Source organism: Stegostoma tigrinum, chromosome 23 (assembly GCF_030684315.1).
Source record: "Stegostoma tigrinum isolate sSteTig4 chromosome 23, sSteTig4.hap1, whole genome shotgun sequence".
Classification (NCBI taxonomy): domain Eukaryota; kingdom Metazoa; phylum Chordata; class Chondrichthyes; order Orectolobiformes; family Stegostomatidae; genus Stegostoma; species Stegostoma tigrinum.
The window spans coordinates 31,955,083-31,979,707 of NC_081376.1; the positions used below are offsets into that span (position 1 = coordinate 31,955,083).

General features: G+C 38.4%; 2 protein-coding genes across 3 annotated transcripts in view; both read right to left on the reverse strand.

Annotated features, from left to right (window-relative positions):
* The window catches only part of LOC125462149 (uncharacterized), a 45,973-nt gene that overhangs the window by 7,027 nt on the left and 14,321 nt on the right, over positions 1-24,625 (reverse strand). The window contains exon 2 of the mRNA XM_048551769.2: positions 916-969. Within this exon, the coding sequence (XP_048407726.1) occupies positions 916-969 (54 nt within the window). The remainder of the gene's footprint in view (positions 1-915; positions 970-24,625) is intronic.
* LOC125462147 (uncharacterized) lies at positions 10,326-23,462 on the reverse strand. 2 transcript variants are annotated; one of them, XM_048551761.2, is made up of 3 exons: positions 23,421-23,462; positions 11,538-12,752; positions 10,326-10,393 (listed from the first exon to the last, which is right to left on the reverse strand). In XM_048551761.2, the coding sequence occupies exons 2-3, from the start codon at positions 12,738-12,740 to the stop codon at positions 10,385-10,387; spliced, it is 1,212 nt and encodes a 403-aa protein (XP_048407718.1). In that variant the 5' UTR covers positions 12,741-12,752; positions 23,421-23,462; the 3' UTR covers positions 10,326-10,384. The 2 variants fall into 2 exon arrangements, with proteins under 2 accessions (XP_048407718.1, XP_059510027.1); XM_059654044.1 differs by lacking the exon at positions 10,326-10,393 and having other exon boundaries at positions 11,480-12,752.

Sequence of the window (24,625 nt, forward strand, 5' to 3'; positions counted from 1 at the left end):
ATGACAAATTTCACTCTAACTTTTCTCAGCAATATAGAAGGCATCCCATTTATACAAGGTGATTTTTCTGCTTTGATCACCATCAACATTTTAAATGCCACCTTTATATCTTTTCTATATTACCTAATATTTCTACTATCTCCTTCTTCATTAACATCGATTACATCCTTTTATCAAGAGGAGAGAGATACAATTTACTAACTTAGACTCCCTGTCTCTGTGTCTACAAGATTTTCTTTTTGGTTCCAAATTAGCTCTACTTTTTTACTAGTTACTATGATTTTAATAACATTTACTATTATACTGTGATCCTATTCTTATATTCTCTTCACCCTTATCATGTAACTTTGAGCACCTTCTGTACTTTTTGGATTTGGATTCTTTTATTGTGAAGATAATATTTGTCTTAACATATCTGTTTTATTTTAATTTTTATATCTCAGTGATTTTATTAGATTGACATTTAACACGAAATAGTCCAGGAAAAATGTCATCGACAGGACAGGTTATATGAACAAGTTCTCAATTGCAAGAACAACTGAAGATGCAAAATTCTTGTCAAATGCATAAGATTGCAAACATTTCTGAATTGCAGTCTGCCAAAAGAACTGCAAGTCTTGCTATTTTCTGCCAGATCACAGATTTCTTGATACGCTATTCATAAAATATGAGCAAGTCAATGGGAAAGGTAAGAATGTATGGGTCCAAGTGGAATAGTGGATCCAGTAGGCAGTTTGCTGAAGACACTTGTCGTTAATCCAAATTGCTACAGATCTTCATTTATTTCACAGGCATGTGAAGAATCCCATAAAAATGTCTATACCAATTAATTTACTGCAGCTCCTAAATCTCAATCTCAAAATTAAAATAAAATTGAAAAATCTAGCAAGGTCCTGTGATGAAAAAAGTTCTTACTTCTCCTCCACCACGTCTCCGAGGATCTATCTGCTCTGAAGATTCAATCTTGTCCTGGGTAAAGAACAAAAATCAAAATTTAACGATGGGCAGTAAGTCTGCCAATTTTTGTTTCTTTTCTAAGTTCACAAAAGTGTAAAGATGATTTTTCTATAAATTAAAAATAATTCTTTATATGCAACTAAATCTGTATTTTCACTAGTGCCATTGTTGAAGAGAGGGCTTGTTGAGAATTGGGAAAAAAATGCTTTCTGATGAGAATTCAACAAGTACACCCTAGAAACTGAAGGAGCCTGTATTCGTAATGGAGATAAAAAGCTGATAAGGTGCTATAGGACTTTTTTGTGGGAAGGAAATAATCAGGTTAAAAAAAGGTTTTGGCAAAGGTCAGTAGCTCAGGTTGTGAATGAGGTTGTTGACTTGCTTGCTGAGCTAGCTTGTTTTTGTTCAGACATTTCATCACCATGCTAGGTGAAGACTCTGAAGCGAGTTTTGATCTGTGGAAATGACAAGTACTCACCATAACAGACCAGACAGTATAAATTCCAAGCGGAAAATAATAACATCGTTTCATAGGAAACTCCACTGATGATGTCACCTAGCATGTTGACAAAACATCTGAATGAAAACAAACCAGTTCGGCGAGCAAGTCAACAACCTCTGAGTGTAAAAAAATTTAATTGATAAACCATGAGAGATGACCTTATACAGGTTAGGTAGACAGATCATGTGGTTAATCAAAGGTCAAATATCTGCAGTATTCAGGATAGTTACAAGCTTCCTCCTTCTTCTGTTTTTATAAAGATGACCTGTCACACTCTTCAGAAAAACGTCCAAACCTGCCCAATATAGAACATTTATGCTATAATATTTAATGCATACGAATTTTAATCAAAGTATTATCAAGGAGGAGGTCCCACCAAATACTACCCATGGTTTGTGACCAAAATGCAAAGGAAACTGAACTGTAAAGAAAACAAAACTAAAATTCCATTGAGTCCCAAAGTTGAGGTCAGGCATTCTGGTGGCCAAAACTCTTGCAGTGACTGAACTGAATTCCTCAATCCTGAGTGGGTCCAATGAACAGAGGCAAGAAGAGAAACACATCTCTATTGTGTTTTTCAAATCTGGAAACGGGACATTAGCTTCTAAAAGAAACAGAAACAGAAACCTCAAATTTAACACAGGTCAGCTGATAAATGCATAATATGCATCCATCTAAAGTAATGGACAACAGTGCGGAATTGAGAATTTCCAAGGATAATGGAAGCCCAAAGATATAACAATTATAAAATGGAGCAAACAAAACCAATAAACGATCAAAGCCATTTCTCGTGCAGGAAATCAATTGCTGCTGGACAGCATAGATAGAGAGGAAGCACTTATCTATATGCAGTACCCTGCAGAGATTCAGAATGCCCTAAAGTACATTTTACAGATAATGCAGTACATTTTCATACAGTCACTTTGCAATGTGTGGAAAAGCAGCCTCCAATTTATCCACAGAAACGTCTGACAACAGCAAGAGATAAATGAACTGAAAACCTATTAATTTGTGATGGTTGAGATATAAATATTGGTGAGGCCACTGGGAGGGCTTTGTGAGATTTTTCATATCTGCATGAGAGCAGATGGGATGTTGGTTTAATTAATCATCTCAAAAGATGACACCTCTGACAAGGCAGCAATATCTCAGAACTGCATTGAAGTATGAGTCTGGATTCATACTTCAACTCTCAACCTTCTGGGTCAGAAGTCGAGAGCCGTTCTTGAGCTGTGGCCAAAGGAATTAAAATTGACATGAGCCTGAAACTATGATTATGGTCAGATTCAATAAAGTAAGACCAGCTAAGGCCCGCAATGATTTCCCTCCTATCCCACTCTCCAAAAAGAGATCGATAGTAATTTTCAGTTGTACAGATTTAAATGTAGCTTTTCCCTTATTTGCTCATTGTGTTATTTCTATGTGATACTGCATCACAATTGCTTTAAGACTGCAAAGAAGTCTCAAAACATTGAGCTCTAATACATTACTACATGAAAGCAGAAATGAACAGAACAAACATACTTCTGAGTCAGACATCTCAATGATCACAGACTTCAGGGATTAAGTTGCGAAGCAAAATTAGACAATTAGGCCTTTATTCACTAATCTTTAGAAGGCCAAGGGTGACCTAATCAAGGTCTTCAGTTTTTAACAGGGAAAGACAGGATAGATAAACTTATTTCCACTGTTTGAAGATTTCAGAACTGCGGTGGGGGGGAGAGAAACTAAAGTCAGAACCTTTTTTGGGTCGGACTCCTAATCTGATGGTGAAACAGCAACTCACCAGAATTTCTACCAGGATGTCTCCTTAAATTATGCAGAAACAAGTTCTTTGCTGACTAGGGATAGCGGGAAAGTTATTGAACATGAAGGAAAGTTAGAGATGTTCCACGTGAGAAGAGCAGCAAGCTACAATTGAGATAACCAACATGCAGCTAGCTATGAAGAAAGGTTGACTAGATTAGGATTATTTTCATTCAAAAGACGGAGATTGAAGGGGGACCTGATTGAGGTCTACAAAATCACAAGGGATATAGACAAGGTGGGAAGCAAGAAGCTTTTTCCCCCAGAGTGGGGGACTCAATTACTAGGGGTCATGAGTTCAAAGTGAGAGGAGGAAAGTTTATGCATGGAAAGTTCTTTACACAGAGGGTGGTGGGTGCCTGGAACACATTGCCAGTGGAGGTGGTAGATGCAGACACGATAGTGTCTTTTAAGATGTATCTGGGCAGGTACATGGATGGGCAGGGGCAAAGGGATACAGACCTTTGGAAAATAGGGGACAGGTTTAGACAGAGGATCTCGATTGGTGCAGGATTGGAGAGCTGAAGGGCCTGATCCTGTGCTGTAATTTTCTTTGATAATGGGAACTGCAGATGCTGGAGAATCCAAGATAATAAAATGTGAGGCTGGATGAACACAGCAGGCCCAGCAGCATCTCTGGAGCACAAAAGCTGACGTTTTGGGCCTAGACCCTTCATCAGAGAGATGATCTCTCTCTCTGATGAAGGGTCTAGGCCCGAAACGTCAGCTTTTGTGCTCCTGAGATGCTGCTGGGCCTGCTGTGTTCATCCAGCCTCACATTTTATTGTCTGTAATTTTCTATGTTCTTTGTTCTAAAAGAAAGGCAGAGAAGAAAACAAAGTTGCATGCATACTGTGAGGAGGGGACTGGTGTACGGGACAAACTAAATTGGTTTTGCAGAGACTCAGCATGAACTCAAAGCGTCAAATAGACCACTTCAATATTATAGCCATCTGATTATATAACAAGGAACGGTAACTGATGATAATGTCACTGGATTGGTTCTTCAAGAGGTCTACAGTTCAAATCCCAGCTGAAAACAGAGACCACAACCTGACGAAATTTAGCATTCAGTTTGAGAAGGGGGGACTTAGGTCAGAAACAACAGTGCCAAGCTGAACTAAGGTTAATTACAGTTGAATATATACTTTGCATCAATTTTCACAGTGAAAGACATGAAAGCATTCCAAAATTACTAAATACTCAGGGGGGATAAAGGAGAAGAAATAAATACAATAACAATCACAAGAAAAAAAATGCAAGGAACATATATAAAGACCAATTAGTTTACTGGACCTGAGAAAATGCATCCTCAGATATGAAAGGAAGTAGCTACAGAGATAATGGATTCACTAGTGGTAGTCTCTCAAGAATCTTTAGATTCAGGAAAAGTGTCAGGGGATTGACAGCTGCCAATGTAACAGCTTTTATTTAAGAAGGGAAGAAGTCAGAAAAGGGTAACCACAGGTCACTGAGCTAAATATCTGTTATTGAGAAAATGTTAGAGTCTATTATAAAATGATGTAATAGCAGACATTCTCCCAGTGTCTGTGTGGGTTTCCTCCAGGTACTCTGGTTTCCTCCCACAGTCCAAAGATGTGCAGGCTAAGAGGATTGGCCATGCTAAATTGCCCATAGTGTTCAGGGGTGTGTCATTTATAGGGGGATGGGTCTGGGTGGGATGCTCCAAGGGGCGGTGTGGATTTGTTGGGCCGAAGAGCCTGTTTCCAAACAGTAGGGAATCTAATCAGACTGTTAGAAATACTTAGTATGATCAAGCACAGTCAGCACTTCATGAAGAAATCATGCTTGTCAAGGTTACTAAAATTCTTTAAGGAGGTAACATGTAGGTTAGATGTAAGGCAAGGATTGAATTTAAATATCTGGATTTTCAAAAGGTGTTTGAAGGTGTACCACACGTTGACCTACTCAATAAGATTGGGATTCCACAGTGCCAGTGGTAGTATATTAGCATGGATAGAGGATTGGCTAACTGCTAGAAGATAAAGTTGAGATCAGAGGGCCACTTTCAGAATGACAACCTGCGCTGGGCCACAATTATTTGCAATATTTATTAATGACTCGGTTGAGGAAACTAAAAGGACTATAGCTAAGTTTGCTGTCGACACAAAAATATGTGGGAAGGCAAGTGGAGAGGATGGCAAAGAAACTGCAGAGTGCAGCATAAACTTAGCAGATAGGATGCAACGTCAAGAAATATGAGGTTTAGCACGTTGGCACAAAGAATAAACGAGCTGATTTTTTTTTTAAAGAAGGAAGACTGCAGAAAGCTGTGAATGGTTTTGGATTCTTTATCTAGAGATATGCTGGCAATGGAGGATGTCCAGACAAGGTTCACTAGGCTGATACCAGGTATGGAGGGACTGTCTTATCAGGAAAGTTTAAGCAGTTTGAGCCTGCACTGTTGGAATTTAGAAGAACAAGAGGCAAACTTATTATAAGATTTTTAAGAACTTGACAGGGTAGGCGTGGAAAGGCTGTTGTCCTCTTGGTGAGAGAATCTGGCATCGGAGGGAATAATTTAAGAATAAAGGTTCGCACATTTAAGATGGTGAGGAGGAGGAAATTCTTCTGAGTCTGGGGAATTCCTTCCTGCAGAGAGCTGTTGATTCTGGATCAGTAAGTACATTTGAGGCTGTTAGTTATGGAGTTATAGAGTAAAGGCACAAAAATGGAATTGGGGATTATCAGATCAGCCACGACTTCATTCACTTGCAGAGCAGACTCAATAGGCTGAACGGCCTACTTTTGCTCCTACATATTTTGGCAACCGGGGAATATGAACTAATTGATAAATCTGGAATGATATGGTCTCAGTAATGATGATCATGAAAACCTCATCTAGTTCTCTTACCTTCTAGGAGTAAACCTGTCACCTTTATCCAGATCCACAGCAATGTGCTTTACTCTGAACACTGAAATGACTTAGCATTTGTAAACAGCTCTCCATGACTTGTTCAAGGGCGATTTTGGATGGGTTTTAAATGCTGCCCTTGCTGGCAAAGCTCAGACTTGAAGAACAAAGTTGACTCAGTTTGAGCCTTTAATGTGCCTAACTAGCTATCACATGTGAGCAGGTAGCCCTGCTTGCCCCAATCTGACAACTGGACAAATGAGCACAAAATCTGAGTCACAGAAAACGCGGCACACAGCATCATGAAATATATATACTAGAATATGCTCTACCATTGTAAAAAATAATGGAGTTAATTGAAGTACAAGCAATAAGGCAACATAAGATAAAACACATATTTTTTTCCACAGTTTTATCTTTATTCCTTAAATGAATAGGATTCATATTCACATGTGCAGGTAGATGGGTCTTAAGATGACCATTAATTAACAAGGTGGTATTCCCAACAATGCAGTACCATAGAGAAAGATCAACTTAGATTACGTATTTATATTTATAACGAACTTGAATTCACAAACAGACACTAAAAGTATCCAAGAATGCACTTTCGTGACAAGAGGCAGTTTTAAGAAATGGCAGCAGTCACAGCTACATAACATATGGAGGCTGTTCACTCACTCAAAATCTTGGAAGTAGGACAAGTGACAGGTTAGCCTATCAGTTTTTTTAAAAATGACAATGACACATCAAATGCAAATAATGTTACAGGAATACCTTGAGTACAGTTGTCCTGGTAAAGTCCAGTGTCAACAAACAAAAAGATGGTATGTATTCTTAAATGGCCTGTGGGAGCACTACAATACTCACATTTTTTAATATACAAGTATTACAACATTGGACTACTTCTTTGACTTTTGACAAGGACAATATGCACAGTAGACACAAATTACATGATCTAGGTTTAAGACAAAAGGCCTACTTTTGTTTGGCTAAATTGCAGTTACACTGAGTCTTTCTGAGGTTGATGCAAGGCCTAGCAAGTTTTCATGCCAAATCATACCAAATGTGCCTCATTAATTGCCTACCCTATCCCATGGCAGCTCCAATTTCTGATTTCCCAACCCATTCCTGGAATAACTCAGTGCTGAATGGATATCTTGGAATTCACTGGCATCTCTGCACACATACCATCTTTAAAAGCCAATCGTACACCTGGACAAGCACTGTCAGCCAGAACTGCCCTGTGTTGCTGTGTCGGTCACACACATCTGCAGATGTCAGAATGCCAACCAAAAGCCATGTTGAATGTTTCATACTTTATCCTTTTACCCCTCATGTTTTAACAATTATTGTCTAAAATATATTTCCCAAAACGAATCAGTAAAGAGATTTTCTTTCCCTCAATGTAGAGCGCATGCGTCAAATTCTTTAAAGTGGTAAGTATTCATTGTATCATAGTTGAAACTGTTAAACCAGTTTTGCATCTTTAAAGTCTCATTTTATAAACTAATAATTTTATTGAGAAACAAGTTAATGGATATTTTTATCGTGAACCTAACTTTGAAGACTTGAAATTGGCCGTATTGATAATTGAGTAAATAATTTAAATATATGTTGTCACTAGTGGAGTAGTGGGACCAAAGACTGACAGTGCATCTCTCCAGCCTTCCTTGTATCAGTTGCTTACATTAAAACTGCTTTCCACATCATACTTTGGTCTCTGTTGCCATTTGTCCTTTCTTGATTTTTTAAAAATTCTAACCAGAAGACTGTAAATCAAACATCTAGCTCTCCAAATAGAACCTTGAATTTTGATATAGCAGCAGTGAAACTCTGCTGAATATGTGTTCCCTTGTACGGTACTTCTCCTCAACCTCTTGGTCTCAAAGGATGTAGGCAAGTTGAAGTATTTGATTGTGTAGCCAAAGGTCTCTTGCCTGTTAGCTTCAGACTGGCCAGGATAACTGTTTCTCCTCTTCAGTGTCTAATCACAGGTTTCTTTCCTCTCACTTGCTGATCCTTTAAGCATGATTTTGTCTTGAGGAAAAAAAACAAGATCTAGTGGGAGGGAATCTGTGAATGCAGGAGTTGCAGTGTTAAGCATGAGAGACAATTGGTGATTGGAGGTATTCCTCACATGTTTGTTTCTTCCACACTCATTATTCCTTCAAAATACAGAGGGTTGACCTTTTTTCATTACTTTTGAGGTTTTTTTTTGCTCCTTTCCTGCGTTTCACAAGCCGTTTGTCCTGGAAGTGTGGGATCAATAAGATGCACTCTGGCAACATATTAAAATCCCTTTAATTCAATTTTTCACTCCTTCCAAACCCACGACCTTTATCACCTAGGTGTTCAAAGGCAAGCACACCAACTGCAGCTTCCCGTTAGAGTCACAAATCACCGTAAACTGGAACTATTCTCCATTGTTTCTAGGTCAAAAATCTGGAGCTCCCTTTCAAACAGCATAGGGGCATACCTCCATCATCTCTAATAAGAGAAAATCTAACCATCACCTCATAGATTCAATAGCATTACCCATTATCGATATTATCAACAGAAACTTAACCAGACCAGCCATAAAAATATTGTGACCACTAGAGCAGGTGAGAGGCTTGAATTCTATGGCAAATACACCCTGTTATCCTGAAGCTCTCCCACCATCTCAAAGGTACAAGTTAGGGGTGTGGTTGATTACTCTCCACTTGCCTGGGTGAGTACAGCTCCAATAACACAAGCAGCTTGTCATTTATTTGGCCTGGTTGGAGACAGTCTGGTTTGGTGGCAGTGGAATAATCTGCAAGACTGGGTGAAAGTGCTGTTGGTGGGTTTTTGAACTAATTTGGTTGAAGAGTGGAATACAGAATACAGGTACAATATGAGGTGATTCACAGATAAATGTGGAAGAAAAGCAAAGCAATTTAGCAGGAAGAGCATAAATAGACAAGTTAAGGGAGCTCAGCGAGGTTGGATGACATTAATTTTAATGCAAGGAGTCTTTCAAGTAAGACGGATGATTTGAGAGTGCTGATTTTCTCATGGGATATGATTATTGTTATTGAGGAGATATGAATGAGGCAGGGGCACGTTGAGAAGCTCAATATGGTGGGATGTAGAATCTTCAGGTGGGATAGACAGGTGCACATAATTGGAGATGGTGTTGCAATATTGATCAATTAATCACTGACTCCAATAACGAGGGGTGATATCTTAGGTGGCTCCTCAACAGAGGCCACATTGGTTTTAAAAAAGGCAATCACTTGTAAGTGTACTATAGACCTCCAAACAATCTGAAACAAAAGAGGAGGACAGACCTGTAGGCAAGTTTCAGAGAAGTGTAAAAATAACAGTCATAATAAAAGGGGATTTCAACTTCCCCAATTTTAAGTTGGATAGATAAAGTGTGAAAGGGTTAGAGAAATAGAATTCTTAGGGTTAGAGAAATAGAATTCTTAAAAGTGTATACCAGGAGAGATTTGTTTAGCTAGCAACTGACTCAGAAGACCTTAGGATTGCTCTCAAAGATGGCTGGTGGTGATTTTAAGCTGAAAGTCACCACACCTTAGATGAGGGGTGAGGTTGAAAAGCAAGTACCTTCACAGTAACCTCTGCCGTCACAGGAATTGAACACTTGTTGGTGATGTTACTTGGCACTGCAAACCAGCTATCCAGTCAAATGGAGTTGGTCTCTAATGAGATCCAGGACAATTTGGCAACTTGGCAGGTTGAATCCAAAATTGGCGTAGTGGCTGGAGGCAGAGGGTGATGGTTGAAGGTTGCCTGGAAGCCCGTATCTAGTGGTGTACCACAAGGTTGTGTGTTCGGACCCTTGTTTTTTTACCATGTACATTAATGATCTAGATACAAAATTAGGAGAATTCAGCAGTGGGTTTATAATGTCACAAAAAATGGTGGTGAGGCAAACAGCAAGGGGGAAATCTTAGATTGCATGATTATATAGACACAACAAGAACAACGGAATTTAATCCTAATAGAATTGTGAGTGAATGTATTTTGGGAGAACTAACAAGGCAAAGAGTACTGAATGAATATTAGGAAAGTAGGAAGTTCACAGGATCAGAGGACACCTTGGTGTGCATGTCTGCAGTTCCCTGAAGGCAACACAGCAGGTGGATTAGAAGGCATATGGTATACTTACTTCTACTGGTCAAGGCACTGAATACAACAGCAGGGAGGTAATGCTGGAACTGTAGAAAACATTAGTAAGGCATCTTCTAATCCATGGCCTATAACACCTAGAAGAACAAGAACAGCAGCCACATAGGAAAACCATCACTTTCAAGTTCTCCTCCAAATCATGCACCATCCTAATGTGGAACCATATCACCATTCCTTCACTATCACTGGGTCAAAATCTTGGAATCCTTTCCTGATTGTGCTGTGGGTGTCACTGCAGCGCAAGACTTGCAGATGTTCAAATAATGCAGCTTAACTCCACCATCGTCAAAGCAATCAGAAATAGACAATACATGCTAGCATAGCAAATTGACCTTCAAGATTCCATGAATGTATAAATAAACAATTCTAGCAGGTCAGAGTATTTCATTGATACCTTCTCAATGGCACTCAAGGATGAGCAATGAATACTGGCTTTACCAATGATGCACACATTCCACAAGTAAACAGTTCTCACAATTGTCAATAAAAATAAACAAAATAAGTAAATAAAAATAAGTTAAAAAGTAACTAGGAGGTTTCATAGTACCATGTGTATAGTTGCCATTCTACACAGACAACATCAAGTTAATACTAAAAGTCCTGAAGATGACTTTGGTCAGCAGCAGAAAGCCTCACCTACAGAATATTATAATTCCAAGTTCAACTGCAATTTAAGAAAAAAAACTGATTGGTAAATATAATCTCTCATGCCTGCAAATTTTCTCAGGGGTGAAGACTCCTTTCAGGAGTGTAGTTACAAAATTAACCTTTTAATTTAATGAATAATAGCTCAAAATAATTATTTTTTTTTGGGTCTCATCTACTGTCTTACTTCACCTCAAACACAAGATAAAATCAATAACCATAACAAGTTGCAACAGGAGGCAGTTGAGGTAAGGACATGGACCTTATTTGTAAAAAAGAATTTGATGCTGCCACAGAAAATAGTATTGTGGAAGGGTAAAATTGAGAAGTTTGAAAGGTTGTATTCCAAACTTTCTTATGTTCTTTCTTTCAAATTGTTGAGAAAAGTCGACAATTAATTTGGCAATGATCAAATAACTTCACATTCATATCAGTTTCTGTTTACAAGCAACACAGACTGCTTTTGGAATATTAACCCAAAGTTACAAAAACTTGGTGAGAAATTCAACCTGTTCCCATTCAATCCATATAGGTATTTTAATGTACGCAACAACATGATAAAATGATAAAATTTACCTGCTCAAACTCTGGCTGATGTGATCTTGTTTCCCATAAATCATCCTGCCACTTGTGAGGATTGTCAAAATGAGACATGTTATGGATGAAAGAAATATCATTTTTCATTTGTTTCCATTTATATTGTTTCTCCAATCTCCATTTTAGAGGTTCTCCACTGTTTTCTGTATTCATCTGACAGCCAGCATTTTCTACATGAAATAACTCATCTGTAGTTTGAGGCTCTTTGCTGTAAAATGCTGCTGAGTGAAAGTTGCTCAAACTAGTTGGCGACTGGCTAACTGAACTGTGTAGACAGGAGCCGATTTCAGACTTTCTACAACTTAGAACATGATTATTTTTGACAGTCTCAGGAAATGAATTTGGAAGTACATCTGTTACAACTACTTCACTGCTGGTATCTAAATTAGCTACCGAGGGCTCGTTGGCTGTAAGAGGACAAAGAGTTTTATCAGTTTCTGTGACTTTATTCATCAAACCTGTTCTCATTTCTGCAGTAAGCATGGAGTTCCTAGAGTCTCTACAGTCTGCATTTTTTGAATTGGTTTCACTTAAGCTGGAGTCATTCAAAAAGGAAAAGAGACTGCTGTCACTGCTTGAACTTTCGTCATATGATGTAAACCTACTCTCGCTGCTATTGGCAGGTGATGAACTCTCATCATCTGTACTGGACGTATCATCTCTTTCCGTATAATGGATGAGAGACAAAGGAATTGACCTTTTATCAAGTCTCGGAGATGGTGGTAGACAGCTATCCATGCTTGAATTTTCTGGATCACTGACTTTGTGTTGGATCTGAAACTTAAAATGCAATAAACTAGATTCTTCAAACCCCAAGCTTCCATCTCCATCTGTCTCTGTGTTAGTCCAGGAGCTAATCTGGTTTTCACCATTGTGGCTCTTTTGTCTATCAGTGCACAAATTCAAATTTAGTTCTGTGTCAGTCTCACTACATTTGTCTCCATTGGCTGTCTGAAGTGACAGGGACAATTCACTAAGCATCTGAGGTGTCGGAGACTCAACTTCCTTTACAATGCAGGACTCCAAATTATCATTGTCCTTTGACTCACTTATTTGAAATCTGACCAGGGTAGTGCCCAACTGGTCACTGGTAGATGCTTTACCAGAACTCTCCAGGTACAGGGAATTTCTGCCTGATTGCAGTAGGGCTGAACAAGTTCTGTCTCCCGCTCTGGTATCCATGCTGTATGTATGCTGTAAAAATGAATCAAATTTGTTTAAATATTAATTTCTACTAAAGTTAATAAAACAGCCATCATTCCTTTCCTGGAAAGACCTAAATTCTTAAACATCATAAGGTCTTCCTTCATTCCTTGAATTAAACCAGTTCCCACATATCTTCTAGATATAAAGTCATTCTATAAGGTACATTGCACATGCCCAAATGAGCTACAAGACAAGGGAATACAAAGAAATAAGAGGCTACTGAGTGGTGTGGAGGACAGAGGAACCTTGGAAGGACATCGAGACAGATTCTTAAAAGATAGGAGGACAGGTTGATAAGGTGGTTCATAAAGCATGTCATGCCTTTCCTTTTTAGCAGATATTTAGATTTTAAGAACAGGTGTGATATGCCAGAACTGTATACTAATTGGACCACAACTTGACTACTGCATGCAGTCCTGGTCACAATAATAAGAAAAATATGATTGGCTGGAGGGGTGTAGGGGACTTTAAGGAAGATGCTGCCAGGACTGGACAATTGTAGCTATGAGCGAAAATTGGACAGAATGGGGCTGTTTATCTTGGAACAAAGGAAACAAACAACCTGATCTAATTTAGCATGTATAAAATCATTATAGTTCTGGTTAGGGACAATCTATTTCCTTTAGAAGAGATAAAAAACAAGTAGCATAGATTTGAAGTGAACTGTAGTAGGATTAATGTGGAGGTGATGGTAATGGGAAGGGGCGTGGGGGGGTCATTTTATTTCAGCCATGTTGAAGAGTCACAGATTGTGCAGCACAGAGACAAATCCTTTGGTCCAACTTGTCCATGTCAACCTGATATGGTACATTAATTTGGGATAATTAATTACTCTAATTTTGCCAGCATTTGGCCCATATCCCTCCAAATTCTTCCTGTTCATGTATCCATCAAGATGCTTCTTAAATGTATTTATACTAACCTCCACCACTTCCTCTGGTGGCTGATTCCATACAAGGACAATCCTGTGCGTGAAAAGGTTGCCCACTCTAGGTCCCTTTTATACATCTTTCCTTTCTCACCTTAAACATATGTCCTCTAGTTTTGGACTCCCCTACCCTGGGAAAAAGATCTTGACTATTAACCCTATCCACATCCCACATAAAGTCACCCCTCAGCTTCTGACATTCCAGGGAGAACAGCCCCAACGAGTTCTGAGGAAGGGTCATTGGACACGAAATGTTAACTCTGTTTTTTTCCTTCACTGATGCTGCCAGACCTACTGAGCTTTTCCAACAACTTTGTTTTTGTTCCCAACCTATTCAGCCTCTCCAAATCCTCCAACCCCAGCAACATCCCTGTAAATCTTTTCTGCATCCTTTCAAGTTTCACAACATTTTTCCTATCACAGGGAGATCAGAACAGAACAAATATGACAAAAGCAGCTTAACCAATGTTCTGTACAGCTGCAATATCACATCCCAACTCCCATACTCAATGCACTGACCAAGGAAGGTAAATGTACCAACCGCCTTCTTCACTTCTACCTGTGATTTATGAACCCGAAGGTCTCTTTGTTCAACAACACTCCCCAGGATCCTACCATTGGGTGTATAAGTCCTACGCTGATTTGCCTTAGCAAAATGCAACACCTCATATTTACTAAATTAAACTCCCTCTTCCACTCCTCAGCCGATCTGATCAAGGTCCCATTATACTCTTAGATATCCTTCTTTACTGTCCACTACACAAATAATTTTGGCATCATTTGCAAACTCATTTACCATACCTCCTATATTCACATCCAAATCATTTATATAAATGACAAAAAGCAGTGGACTCAGCACCGATCCTTGCATCACACCGCTGGTCACAGGCCTCCCATCTGAAAAACAACCCTTCACTTCCACCCTCTGTCTCCGAACTTCAAGCCAATTTTGTATCCAAATGGTTAGCTCTCCCTAGATTCCACGTGATCTACCCTTGCTAACCAGTCTATCATGCAGAACCTTGTCAAACAACTTGCAGAAGTCAGTGTAGACAACATCACTGCTTTGCCTTCATCAATCTTTATCACTGCTTCAAAAAAAATTCAATGAAGTTAGTGAGACAGGATTTGCCACACTCTTGCCTTTCCAAACATCCTGTTCCCCCAGAATCTTCTCCAACAACTTACCCACCACTGATGTCCAGCTCACTGGTCCATAATTCCCTGCCTTTTCCTTACTAGCTTTCTTAAATTATGGCACATTAGCCACCTCCAGTCACCCGGCATCTCAGCCGTGGCTATAATGATACAAATATCTCAGCAAGAAACCCAGCAATAATTTTCCTTTCCAATCACTTCCCACAAAGTTCAGGATAGCCTGATCAAGTCTCATAGATCAATCCACCTTTATGCTTGCAAAGACATCCATCACCTTCTCTGTAATACAGATACTTTTCAAGATACCATTGTTTATTTCTCCAAGTTCTCTAGATTCCGTATCCTTATCCACAATAAATACTGACACGAAATACTCATTTAGTATCTCACCATCTCCTGCAGTTCCACACACATGTTACCTTGTTGATCTCTCCACAGTTATTCTTTTACTCTTAATGTATTTGTAGGATCTTTGGATTGTCCTTAACTCTATTTGGCAAAGCTACCTTTTTGTTCCCTTTTTGCCCTCTGAGTTCCCTCAGGTATACTTCTACTGCCTTTATACTCCAAGGGATTTGCTCAATCCCAGCTGTCTATTCCTGATATGTGCCGCCTCCTTTTTCTTGACCAGAGCCTCAATTTCCCTAGTCATCCAACATTCCCTACACCTACCAGCCTTACCCTTCACACTAATAGGATCACACTGCCTCTGGACTCTTGTTATCTTATTTTGAAAGCCTCCTACTTTCCAACTGTCTGTTTGCCTGTGAATAGCCTCTTCCAATCAACTTTTGCCTTACATGGTCAAAATTGGCCTTACTCCAATTTAGAACTTTAACTTTTAGATCCGGTGTATTATTTTCCATAATTATATTAGTTTTAGAATAGTTATGAACACTGGTACCAAAATGCTTCCCTCAATCACTTGCCCTGCCTTATTTCCAAAAGAAGGTTCTTCTCTAGTAGGGTTCATCCACATACTGATTGAGAAAATTTTTTTGTACACACTTAATAAATTCTTCTCCATCCAAGGCCTTAACACTATAGCAGACCTAGTCTGTCTGGAAAGTGATAGGAACTTGGAACCTACGGCCTTAAAAAGGGATAAAGGTAGAAATTTTCATCACATATAAAAATCTACATGAAGAATCGAGACTTGCAGGATTATGAGCCTAATGCAGGAAGCTGGGTTTAATTGGTTGTCTGTCAAACAGCATGAGCCAAAACAACACCTATGTCATACATTTTCTATGTTTTTCCTTTGTTTTCAGCAGCTTCACAGAGTAATCACTTGTTGGCCATACACCTTTGGAAGATGCTGAAAACACTTCTTAAAATATGGAAAAAGAAAAACAATCATATTTCTGGAGAGTAAGCCAGAATTAACCTATGAGGGATATTGTTGAGATTCCAATCATTTGTGCAATACAGCATACCATCCCTCCAGATTAACTGGCATGTTGACATCTCCCCTCATAGATATCTTCTGATCAACCCACTCAGAGACATTACGTATCTTTGGAGCAGGTAAGACTGAACCCAGGCATCCTGGTTTGGAGGTACAAACATTACCACCGCACCAGCGGAGACCCTTATACATCTTAGACAGGTATTGTGGGTGAAATGTTACACTGCAGTGACACATGGGTGTGCTGGACAATCTGAACCTTAACACTTATATTATCCACTAAATTAATAGTTGACCTTCCATGTAGGGAAATGTGGAATTTCCGATTTGATTGTGTTCACACATTTGAGTTTTAAAAACAAAGCCTTTTTCTACCAGCTGTGCAATAAGTAAATAGAAATTAACTCGTTAGCCTCTGAAGATTCATCATTCAATTAGGTAATGGCTGATCTGCACCTCAATTCTATGTACCGACCTTTTGCTCCACATTACCAATACCTAATCTAGGCTGTAGTTCCTAATCTGGCATTCTCTGCTCTGGCATCCACAATACTTCCTCCAGTCTGTACCCATGTAAAGCATAAAAGATCATTACAGCAGTGAAGACTGCAACACTAACAAAGCACTTGGAATTGTTCTAGCAGGTAATGAGATTTTCATATTCTCTAAAATATCTGCTTTCCATGTCAATTTATGTTCTCAAACTAAAGTCAAATTTCCTTCAGCCTTTGACTTCTTTGTAGCTCTGCACCAAATTTTAGCTATGTGGAAACCTAAATCCTTTTTGCTCCTCCACAGATTTGGCTTTTCACCATGGGACACATTCCAATTTGACTTGCACAATTTCAAATTGGGTGACCTCACATTTCTCCATATTGAATTTCAGCTACCATAGATTTTTGCCATATATTTGGTTTGTCAGTGTCCTCTCACTTCCCTGCCTCTGCTCCCACCCACACAACTCCTTATACCTCATAGCAGAATGCAGTTCAAACTTCAATATATGACTCAAATCAATACAAGTTATTAAGCTACGTTTTAAAGCTATAAATACATCCAATAAAACTCTGCAGTGAGTTCTTAAACAGTCATGTCTAGTAAACATTTCAATTTAACCCTACATTGCCTGTTAGACATGACAGATTTTACATGGATGCTGTAAAAATATAGACAAGTTACCTGCACACCAGCCCTCTCCCTTTACCACACTCCAAACTATAAAGGTAGGCAGCTGTCTTTCTCCCAGAGTTTCATCAACACTCATATGGAAATGGCACTTAATCGCAAGGAGATCAATGCAAGCTATGGAATCTGTTAAGGTGGTTTATAATATATTATCACTATTAGAAACTTGGTTCTAAAGTAAAGGTAAATGGTTTTTTTGCTTTCAGCTGTGAAGGTTACATACTTTCTTTAAGGGTCGGAAACTGTAAGCAAGGGGGTCCAAATATCATTTCCAAATAAACATGCAAGAAGCTAAATGGTTAGATAAACTACCTAGAAAGACAAATTCTGGTGTTTACTAAATTGAGTTTTTTATAATGCAGAGAAAAAAAGCCAGAAATCATTTCAATTCAGAAATAAAGATCCATACTAAATATTAAAATTTCTGGAGACTTCCCCTGTAAGAATTCAGTGAGAAAAGTCAGTGAGTTAGCCAGAGCCTGTGTGTCTCAGGTAAAGACAGTAACAGAAAAATAGTGTCTGGTGGTTGGGCAGAAATTCACCAAAAACAAATGTTTGAAACTTCATCACTTGAGTAAGAAATTAAAGACTGAAGATATCACTGATACTTAACCTGGGTTTAAGTGTCTGCAAAGCATATTACTGGGGGGAAAAGGGTTGAATTCTTTCTTTTAATATTTACAATAACATCTTTCCAAATAAGATTTGTTTTTCTCTTTTGTCTGTAATCAATTTTGATATTCTTTTGTTCAAAGTCTCCTGTTTGTGTTGCTAGTAAGTTCAGTGACTGACTACAATACCTAAATTGCCAAAATTAAAGTTAAAATCTATTTTAAAAAAAACTCTTCACCAGCTGCAGTCAAACTAGCAGGGATAATTGTGACTATTGGAGGCCAATAATCTTCCCTCAGGATACAGCACTTGCCTGGATACTGCCCTATGCCCAACCATCTTTGGTTGTTTCAATTATCTTTTTCTCATACTGTTAGGAATGGGATGTTTGCTGTGGTTCTTTAGACATGTTAGAACAAGTTGTTGTTTATAAATACATAGCGTTCAATTCCATTGATAACTCGTCAGATAATGAAGTAGTCCATACCCGCATGCAGCAAAATCTGGACAACATTAGCTTGAATGATAAATCACTTGCAGTGTTCATACCACACAAGTATTGGGGAATGATCGCCTCCATTAGAAGAGCCTAACTGCCTCGCTCCAACAACCGGTGGTATTATTACATCATTGTAATATTAACATTAACAACTTCAACGTTCTAGGAATCACCATCATTCAGGTTGGTGTCATCTACAAGACATCCAGCAACCAGATTAAACATTTACAGGGAGAAATGTCCACTCATGAGATGCACTATACCAGTACACAAAGGCTTTATTGAAAGTACTTTCTAAACCCAAACTTTTTGCCATTTAGATGAGTATGGGAACTGCACCAGGTGCGAATTCCTCTCAAATCCATATACTGACCAGATTTTCAAATGTATCACTGCACCTTCAGCATCACTGGATCACAACTGTGGAACACTACTAGTGCCACACAATCTGCAAAGACTCAAAGTAATGGCTCACCATCTTTTCAGAGGCAATTAGGCATCAGAATTTAATGCTGTCCTTCCCAAATCATAACTAGTGATGAAGTTGTTTTTAAAACTCATAGTATTTAGGAACATGGTTTGTTGTAATTTCATTTCTTCTATATAGTACTTTCAAGGCGTGCAAGGTCATAAAATTAGGATTATAGAATGTCACAGCCTTAAAATTACTCAAGACTAATGAAACTCAGTGCTGGAAACAAAACTTCAAAGTTACTCAAATGACATGCAAGAAGTATCAGCAAATGAGGCTCACACACTGTAGGCATGATAAAGATAAGGGTTATTTGATACCTACAGTAACTCAATTCAGGATAATTTGCTAAAACAGACAGAAGAGAACAAAGTTTTCCTGTGGGTCATTTACTGGAACAATACTTCTTGCATTAGTACAGTGAAATATGGGAATTAGTCGTTTACTAATTACTAGTATACTAAATTGGGGTGGTTTGAAAGTTCTGGGGCAAGGTTTCACAATTTTAAAAGTCATAAGTCATCTGTCTCAATATTGTCTTCTATCTTTTGTTATCTAATGTGTTAAAGAAGATACTATTCTTCAAGTGTACAATGGGCATTCATTGGATGCACTCTGTTAACTTCCTTCTCATTACAAATTCCGCTAATGTAACACTTCTAGTGTACTTTAAAAGTGATCCATTCCTCAAAAACAAACAAAATGTTTCTGAATAAGTTCAGCTATTCTAGACTGTATTCCTGGTGATCTGAACCAGTTTCTCTCCCAGAAGATTAGCAACGGCTACTTGCAAAAGATGCTGAGTCAACCTTTCGCAAACAACTCAACTCCAGGTTGAACATGACTCAAATTTACTGCCTGTAAATTATATTTGTCGTTCATTTCTTGTTTGCTGTTCTAATTCAAACTCAAATATCCATTTGTTCCAATGACTATCTTACTTACTCTGTCATGGTTTAACTTTCTTCTACTTAAATCTGTTCTTTCTACATACGACTGGCTGGACCTGTCAGGTAAACTTTCTTCATCCCAGTAGAGCTGATAATACTGCTTGCCTGCACCCTCACATTGGAGTGCACAAATTTCCTCCTCATCTTCAAATTCCCAGTCTTCAGTGGCAAACAGCTGATTGGCTAGCTCAGGTTTCGACATTGGCAGAGACTTAACTGCGACCCTGTCCTGTAATCAGATTAAGCTAAATTTTTAAAATCAAGTGACATTCACAGTATTTTAAACATGATTATATTGACACAAATCCTCACAACCACTCTAAAAATGTTTTCCCAAATAATTCAATATTCCATGGCATATAACATGAAATTATCAGCATAAACAAAATGGATAAGCCAGCATGGTGGCGTATCATGAGCAGCATAAAATCCCTTATTGTTTCTACATTTATTTGAACAGGCAAAAGGCAAAAACATTCGCGCGCGAGAATCAAGTGATCTGGGAAGACAAAGAATATCCATACAAAATCAATACGTGATCTAAGGCAGAACAAATTCTATAATAATCACCACAATAACAAATTCTGCACTAATATAAGGGACAGTAAAAATGCTGATAACACCAGATTCCTCTTGGTTCTCACCTGCACAGTCAGCAGGAGACAAAAAAAAGCAGACAGAGTAAACGCTGTCACAAGATTGGGCATTACCAAAATGAGCTACAGAGAAGTGGGGTAGAGGGGGAATTTATATAAAAACGAGGCCATAACACTAGTTCTATATAATACTCAACGTACTGTATCTGAATTTAAACCTAATATACAAAATCATGTTGAAGTGTCATGGGATTAACAGTACCATTCATTCTGACCAACAGGTATACTAATAAATTGCCCATGTTCTGTCTCCTGCTTAATCCAGCTAGGTTAGCCCAAGGGACACTGTTACAACAGAATATGAGGAGAAAAAAAATTATGGGACACAGCAAATATTCAAACTACAATCTTCCAAAAGGTTCTTGATTCAAAAATGATTCTAGTTGGCCAGGAAACTGCATGATTCTCTGTTACTTAAAATCAAAACAGTAGAAACCAATGATTTACAGACAGGTTTGTCTTACATTTGTTGTTGGGAAAACATTGGAGTCTTTCACTAAATAAGTCTTCATCATACACTTTTGTTTCATGGAATTGGGGTAATATTAGTTTGGTCATGGGATTGTTTAGCAGGAAGCAGAGACATTAGCAGACTGCAAAAACAGGACTGCCAGACGGATCATTGCTGGGCCCTCAGCTATTTATAGGTTTCTATTAATGACTTAGACAAAGAGACCAAGAAATAATGTATCTGCGTTTGCTAATGACAGCAAAGTAAGTGAAATTAAGTTTTAAGTTTTGAGAAGAACACAAAGAGAATGCAAAGAGACATACAGATTAAGTGAGTGGGGAAAAAAACTTGGCAAGTGGAAAATGTGAGGAACTAAGTGGATGTTCACTTCCGTTCTAAGAACGGAAAAGCTAAATAGTTCTTAAAATAGTGTGAAATTCTTAAACAGTGATGTCTTAAAACCGACTCATTCTGAACAAAGAGCATACAGTTAGTGTCTAAACACAGCAAATAAGAATGAAAATGGCAATTTGGTCATATTAACAAAGGGAATGGAATACAAGAATAGGGACTTTAATTTTTATATAATTGTGCAGGGTTTTGATAAGACCACGTTTAAATGACTTTCAATTCTATATTTAAGGAATGATTACTTGCAGTGGGTGTGATGCAGTAAAAGATACTGGATAAAGTCTCAGTATGAAGGGTTAATTGTTTAAGACTGAGCAGCAATATCAAAGGTTTGGGAATCTTTGCAATGCTCAGAACGTTGTGAATGCTCCACACATTGAAAATATTTAAACATTAAAATAAAAGATTATTGACTTTAAAGGGGATTAAAGGATACTAGGTGCAGGTGGGAAAGTGATTGAATGATCATCCACAATCATATTTAAGGTGAATCAGGCTTAAGAGGTTCCAAAATCGAGTCCTGGTCCCATTTCTCATTGAGGTTGGTTGATCAGCAAACAGTTTTGATAAACTTATTGGCAAGATATAACAAATGGCATCCCACAGGCAGCTAATGTTTGGGCCTCAACAATTAATTACTGCTAAGTTGGAAAGTAAGTTACATGTGCTGAGTGCATAAACAGGCAGTGTAAAATTACAAAGGGATATTAATAGCTTAGATGATAGGCAAAACTTTGGCGAACAGAATTCAACATAGGTAAGTGAAATTATCTATTTGAGATCTAATAAGAAAAGAGAGAAAAAAGAACTTTCTAAATGATGAGAAGCTGGAAGTAGACTCAAGGGCTTGGCACAATGCTTCTTTTCAAATGTAGCCATCTACGCATTTTAAATTTATGTTAAAAAAAACAAGATGAATACAATGCCAATACTTAACTGCAGCTATGCAAAGTTCTGGTTGGACCACATTTTCACCGATATTTAGGAAGGCCTTAGAAGGAATGTAGTGTAAATTTGCCATAGTGATTGATGACCTAACAGCAGGGTCCAAAACATTTTTGGATTTTTTGGGAGCAACGTAGGTCTAAAGACTTTGGTTAGAAAACAATCTGTTTGCAAATAGGAATTTAAAAAGATATTCAACATTCAAAAAGGTTATTCTCACTCACTCAGACATTTGCACTCACACGATCAATTGCACTCACAATTTTCACCACATATTCAAAATGATAGATGAAAACAATCATATGCAAGTACACTTCGAAAACAGGAACTGAAAAAAAATCTAAAGGGAACAGAAAAGTTTGCATTTCCCCCACAATACTTGTTCTTCCTCTATCCTAAATCTCTTTACTTTGAGCCTTATCTCCAAAATTAAACTCTCCAAAAATATACTGCAAAAAGAGAAAGTCATTAGAAAGGATTTAACTTTTTGCTTTAACGGTTGGTTTTGTTGTTCTAGCAGTAGAATGAAACCTGAAAGCTAGGTCAGGTTACAGGCTTTTGAAGGAAATATAAAAATTAGAAAATAACGACTGTCTTGGATTCAATGGAGCAGTCTGCATGGGAGAGACAGAATCTGCAAATGGAGGAACAATGGCTCATAGATTCCATCTTAGCCAAATTTGCTGCTCCTCTTTTTCACAGCTTTGCATTATTTTCCCCTTCTCAACAACCGCAATTGATAGGTTCCAGATAATAGAGGCACCACAGCGCAAGATGTTTAGAGAAATATAATTGTGCCCCATGTGTATTGACAGGTCTGTGACAATATTGTGGCTGCTATCTCTGCAGGCACTCCAGGGCAGCCATTAAGCACTCACTCACTCAGACATTTGCACTCACACGATCAATTGCACTCACAATGGTACCTAATTTTCAAATATCCCACACAAGGATGTAACTTTAAAGATCTGACATACGAACCTTTCCTGTACTTGCGAACAGCTATTTTAGATTGTTCTGCACCTGTTTCAACTTGCATACAAATCATCTTACTAACCATCTGAAGAACAGAACCCACTCACAACCCAGACACCGTCTCTACTCCAGTTAAAATGTGGTACAGCTGAAAAAGTGTGGCGGGGAGGGGGGAGGAAATATTTGCAACTCTGAATTACTGAGTCAAAATAACTGTGCATTTTCCATTCACTACTGCTGTGGAAATTAAAGATAATACGAGTCAGAATTGGAATTTCTTCCGCTTTCAGTGGCAAAACTGTAAAATGGCAAATAATTAAATTGCTTAGCTTTCCCAAAATAAGAGCTGTAGTTCTACTATCAATGCTGAAAAAAAGAGTATTGCAGCCCAGATATTACAGAGGGGTAGAAAAGCCAGAGCGGAGATACTTTGCAGGTTTTAAAGATATACTTTGAACAATATAAATCTTGGCTGTACAACAATCAGAGCTCAAAGGTGAGAGACACCATTATGAGCATGTGACACTCAGCTAAATACAGCTGAATGCTGAGATTTTGGACAAATTAAATGATCTCAGAGTCAGTCTGTATTAGGCATAAGGAATACTGCCTTGAAAGCACATCTGTTGGAAGAGAGAAAGCTTTAATGCAAAAGATGTGAGATTGTCAATCCTCAGCTAATACAACACAATTGGAAAAAAATTAGGCTTTATATTAAGATGAGACATATTCTAGGTTGAATTAATACAACAGATCGGAAAAAGGAAAACAAAGTTGCAGATAAAGATCAAGGTCAGTAGGCAGGATTTAAATATTGTGGAGGTTATCACATAAGTATCACATAACAAAAGGAGATAATGGGAACTGCAGATACTGGAGAATCCAAGATAACAAAGTGTGGAGCTAGATGAACACAGCAGGCCAAGCAGCATCTCAGGAGCACAAAAGCTGACGTTTTGGACCTAGACCCTTCATCAAAGAGAGGAATGGGGAGAGGGCTCTGAAATAAATAGGGAGAGAGGGGGAGGCGCACTGAAGATGGATAGAGGAGTTGTAGTGGGAGAGAGATTCCCTGAGGTTGGTCCGGAGGGAGGAGGGTAACGTCTCAACAAAGACAACAAAGTGTGAGGCCGGATGAACACAGCAGGCCAAGCATAACAAAAGGAAGCTTGTTCAGCATGGGGGAAAGCAGTGCTGTAACTGCAAGGAGC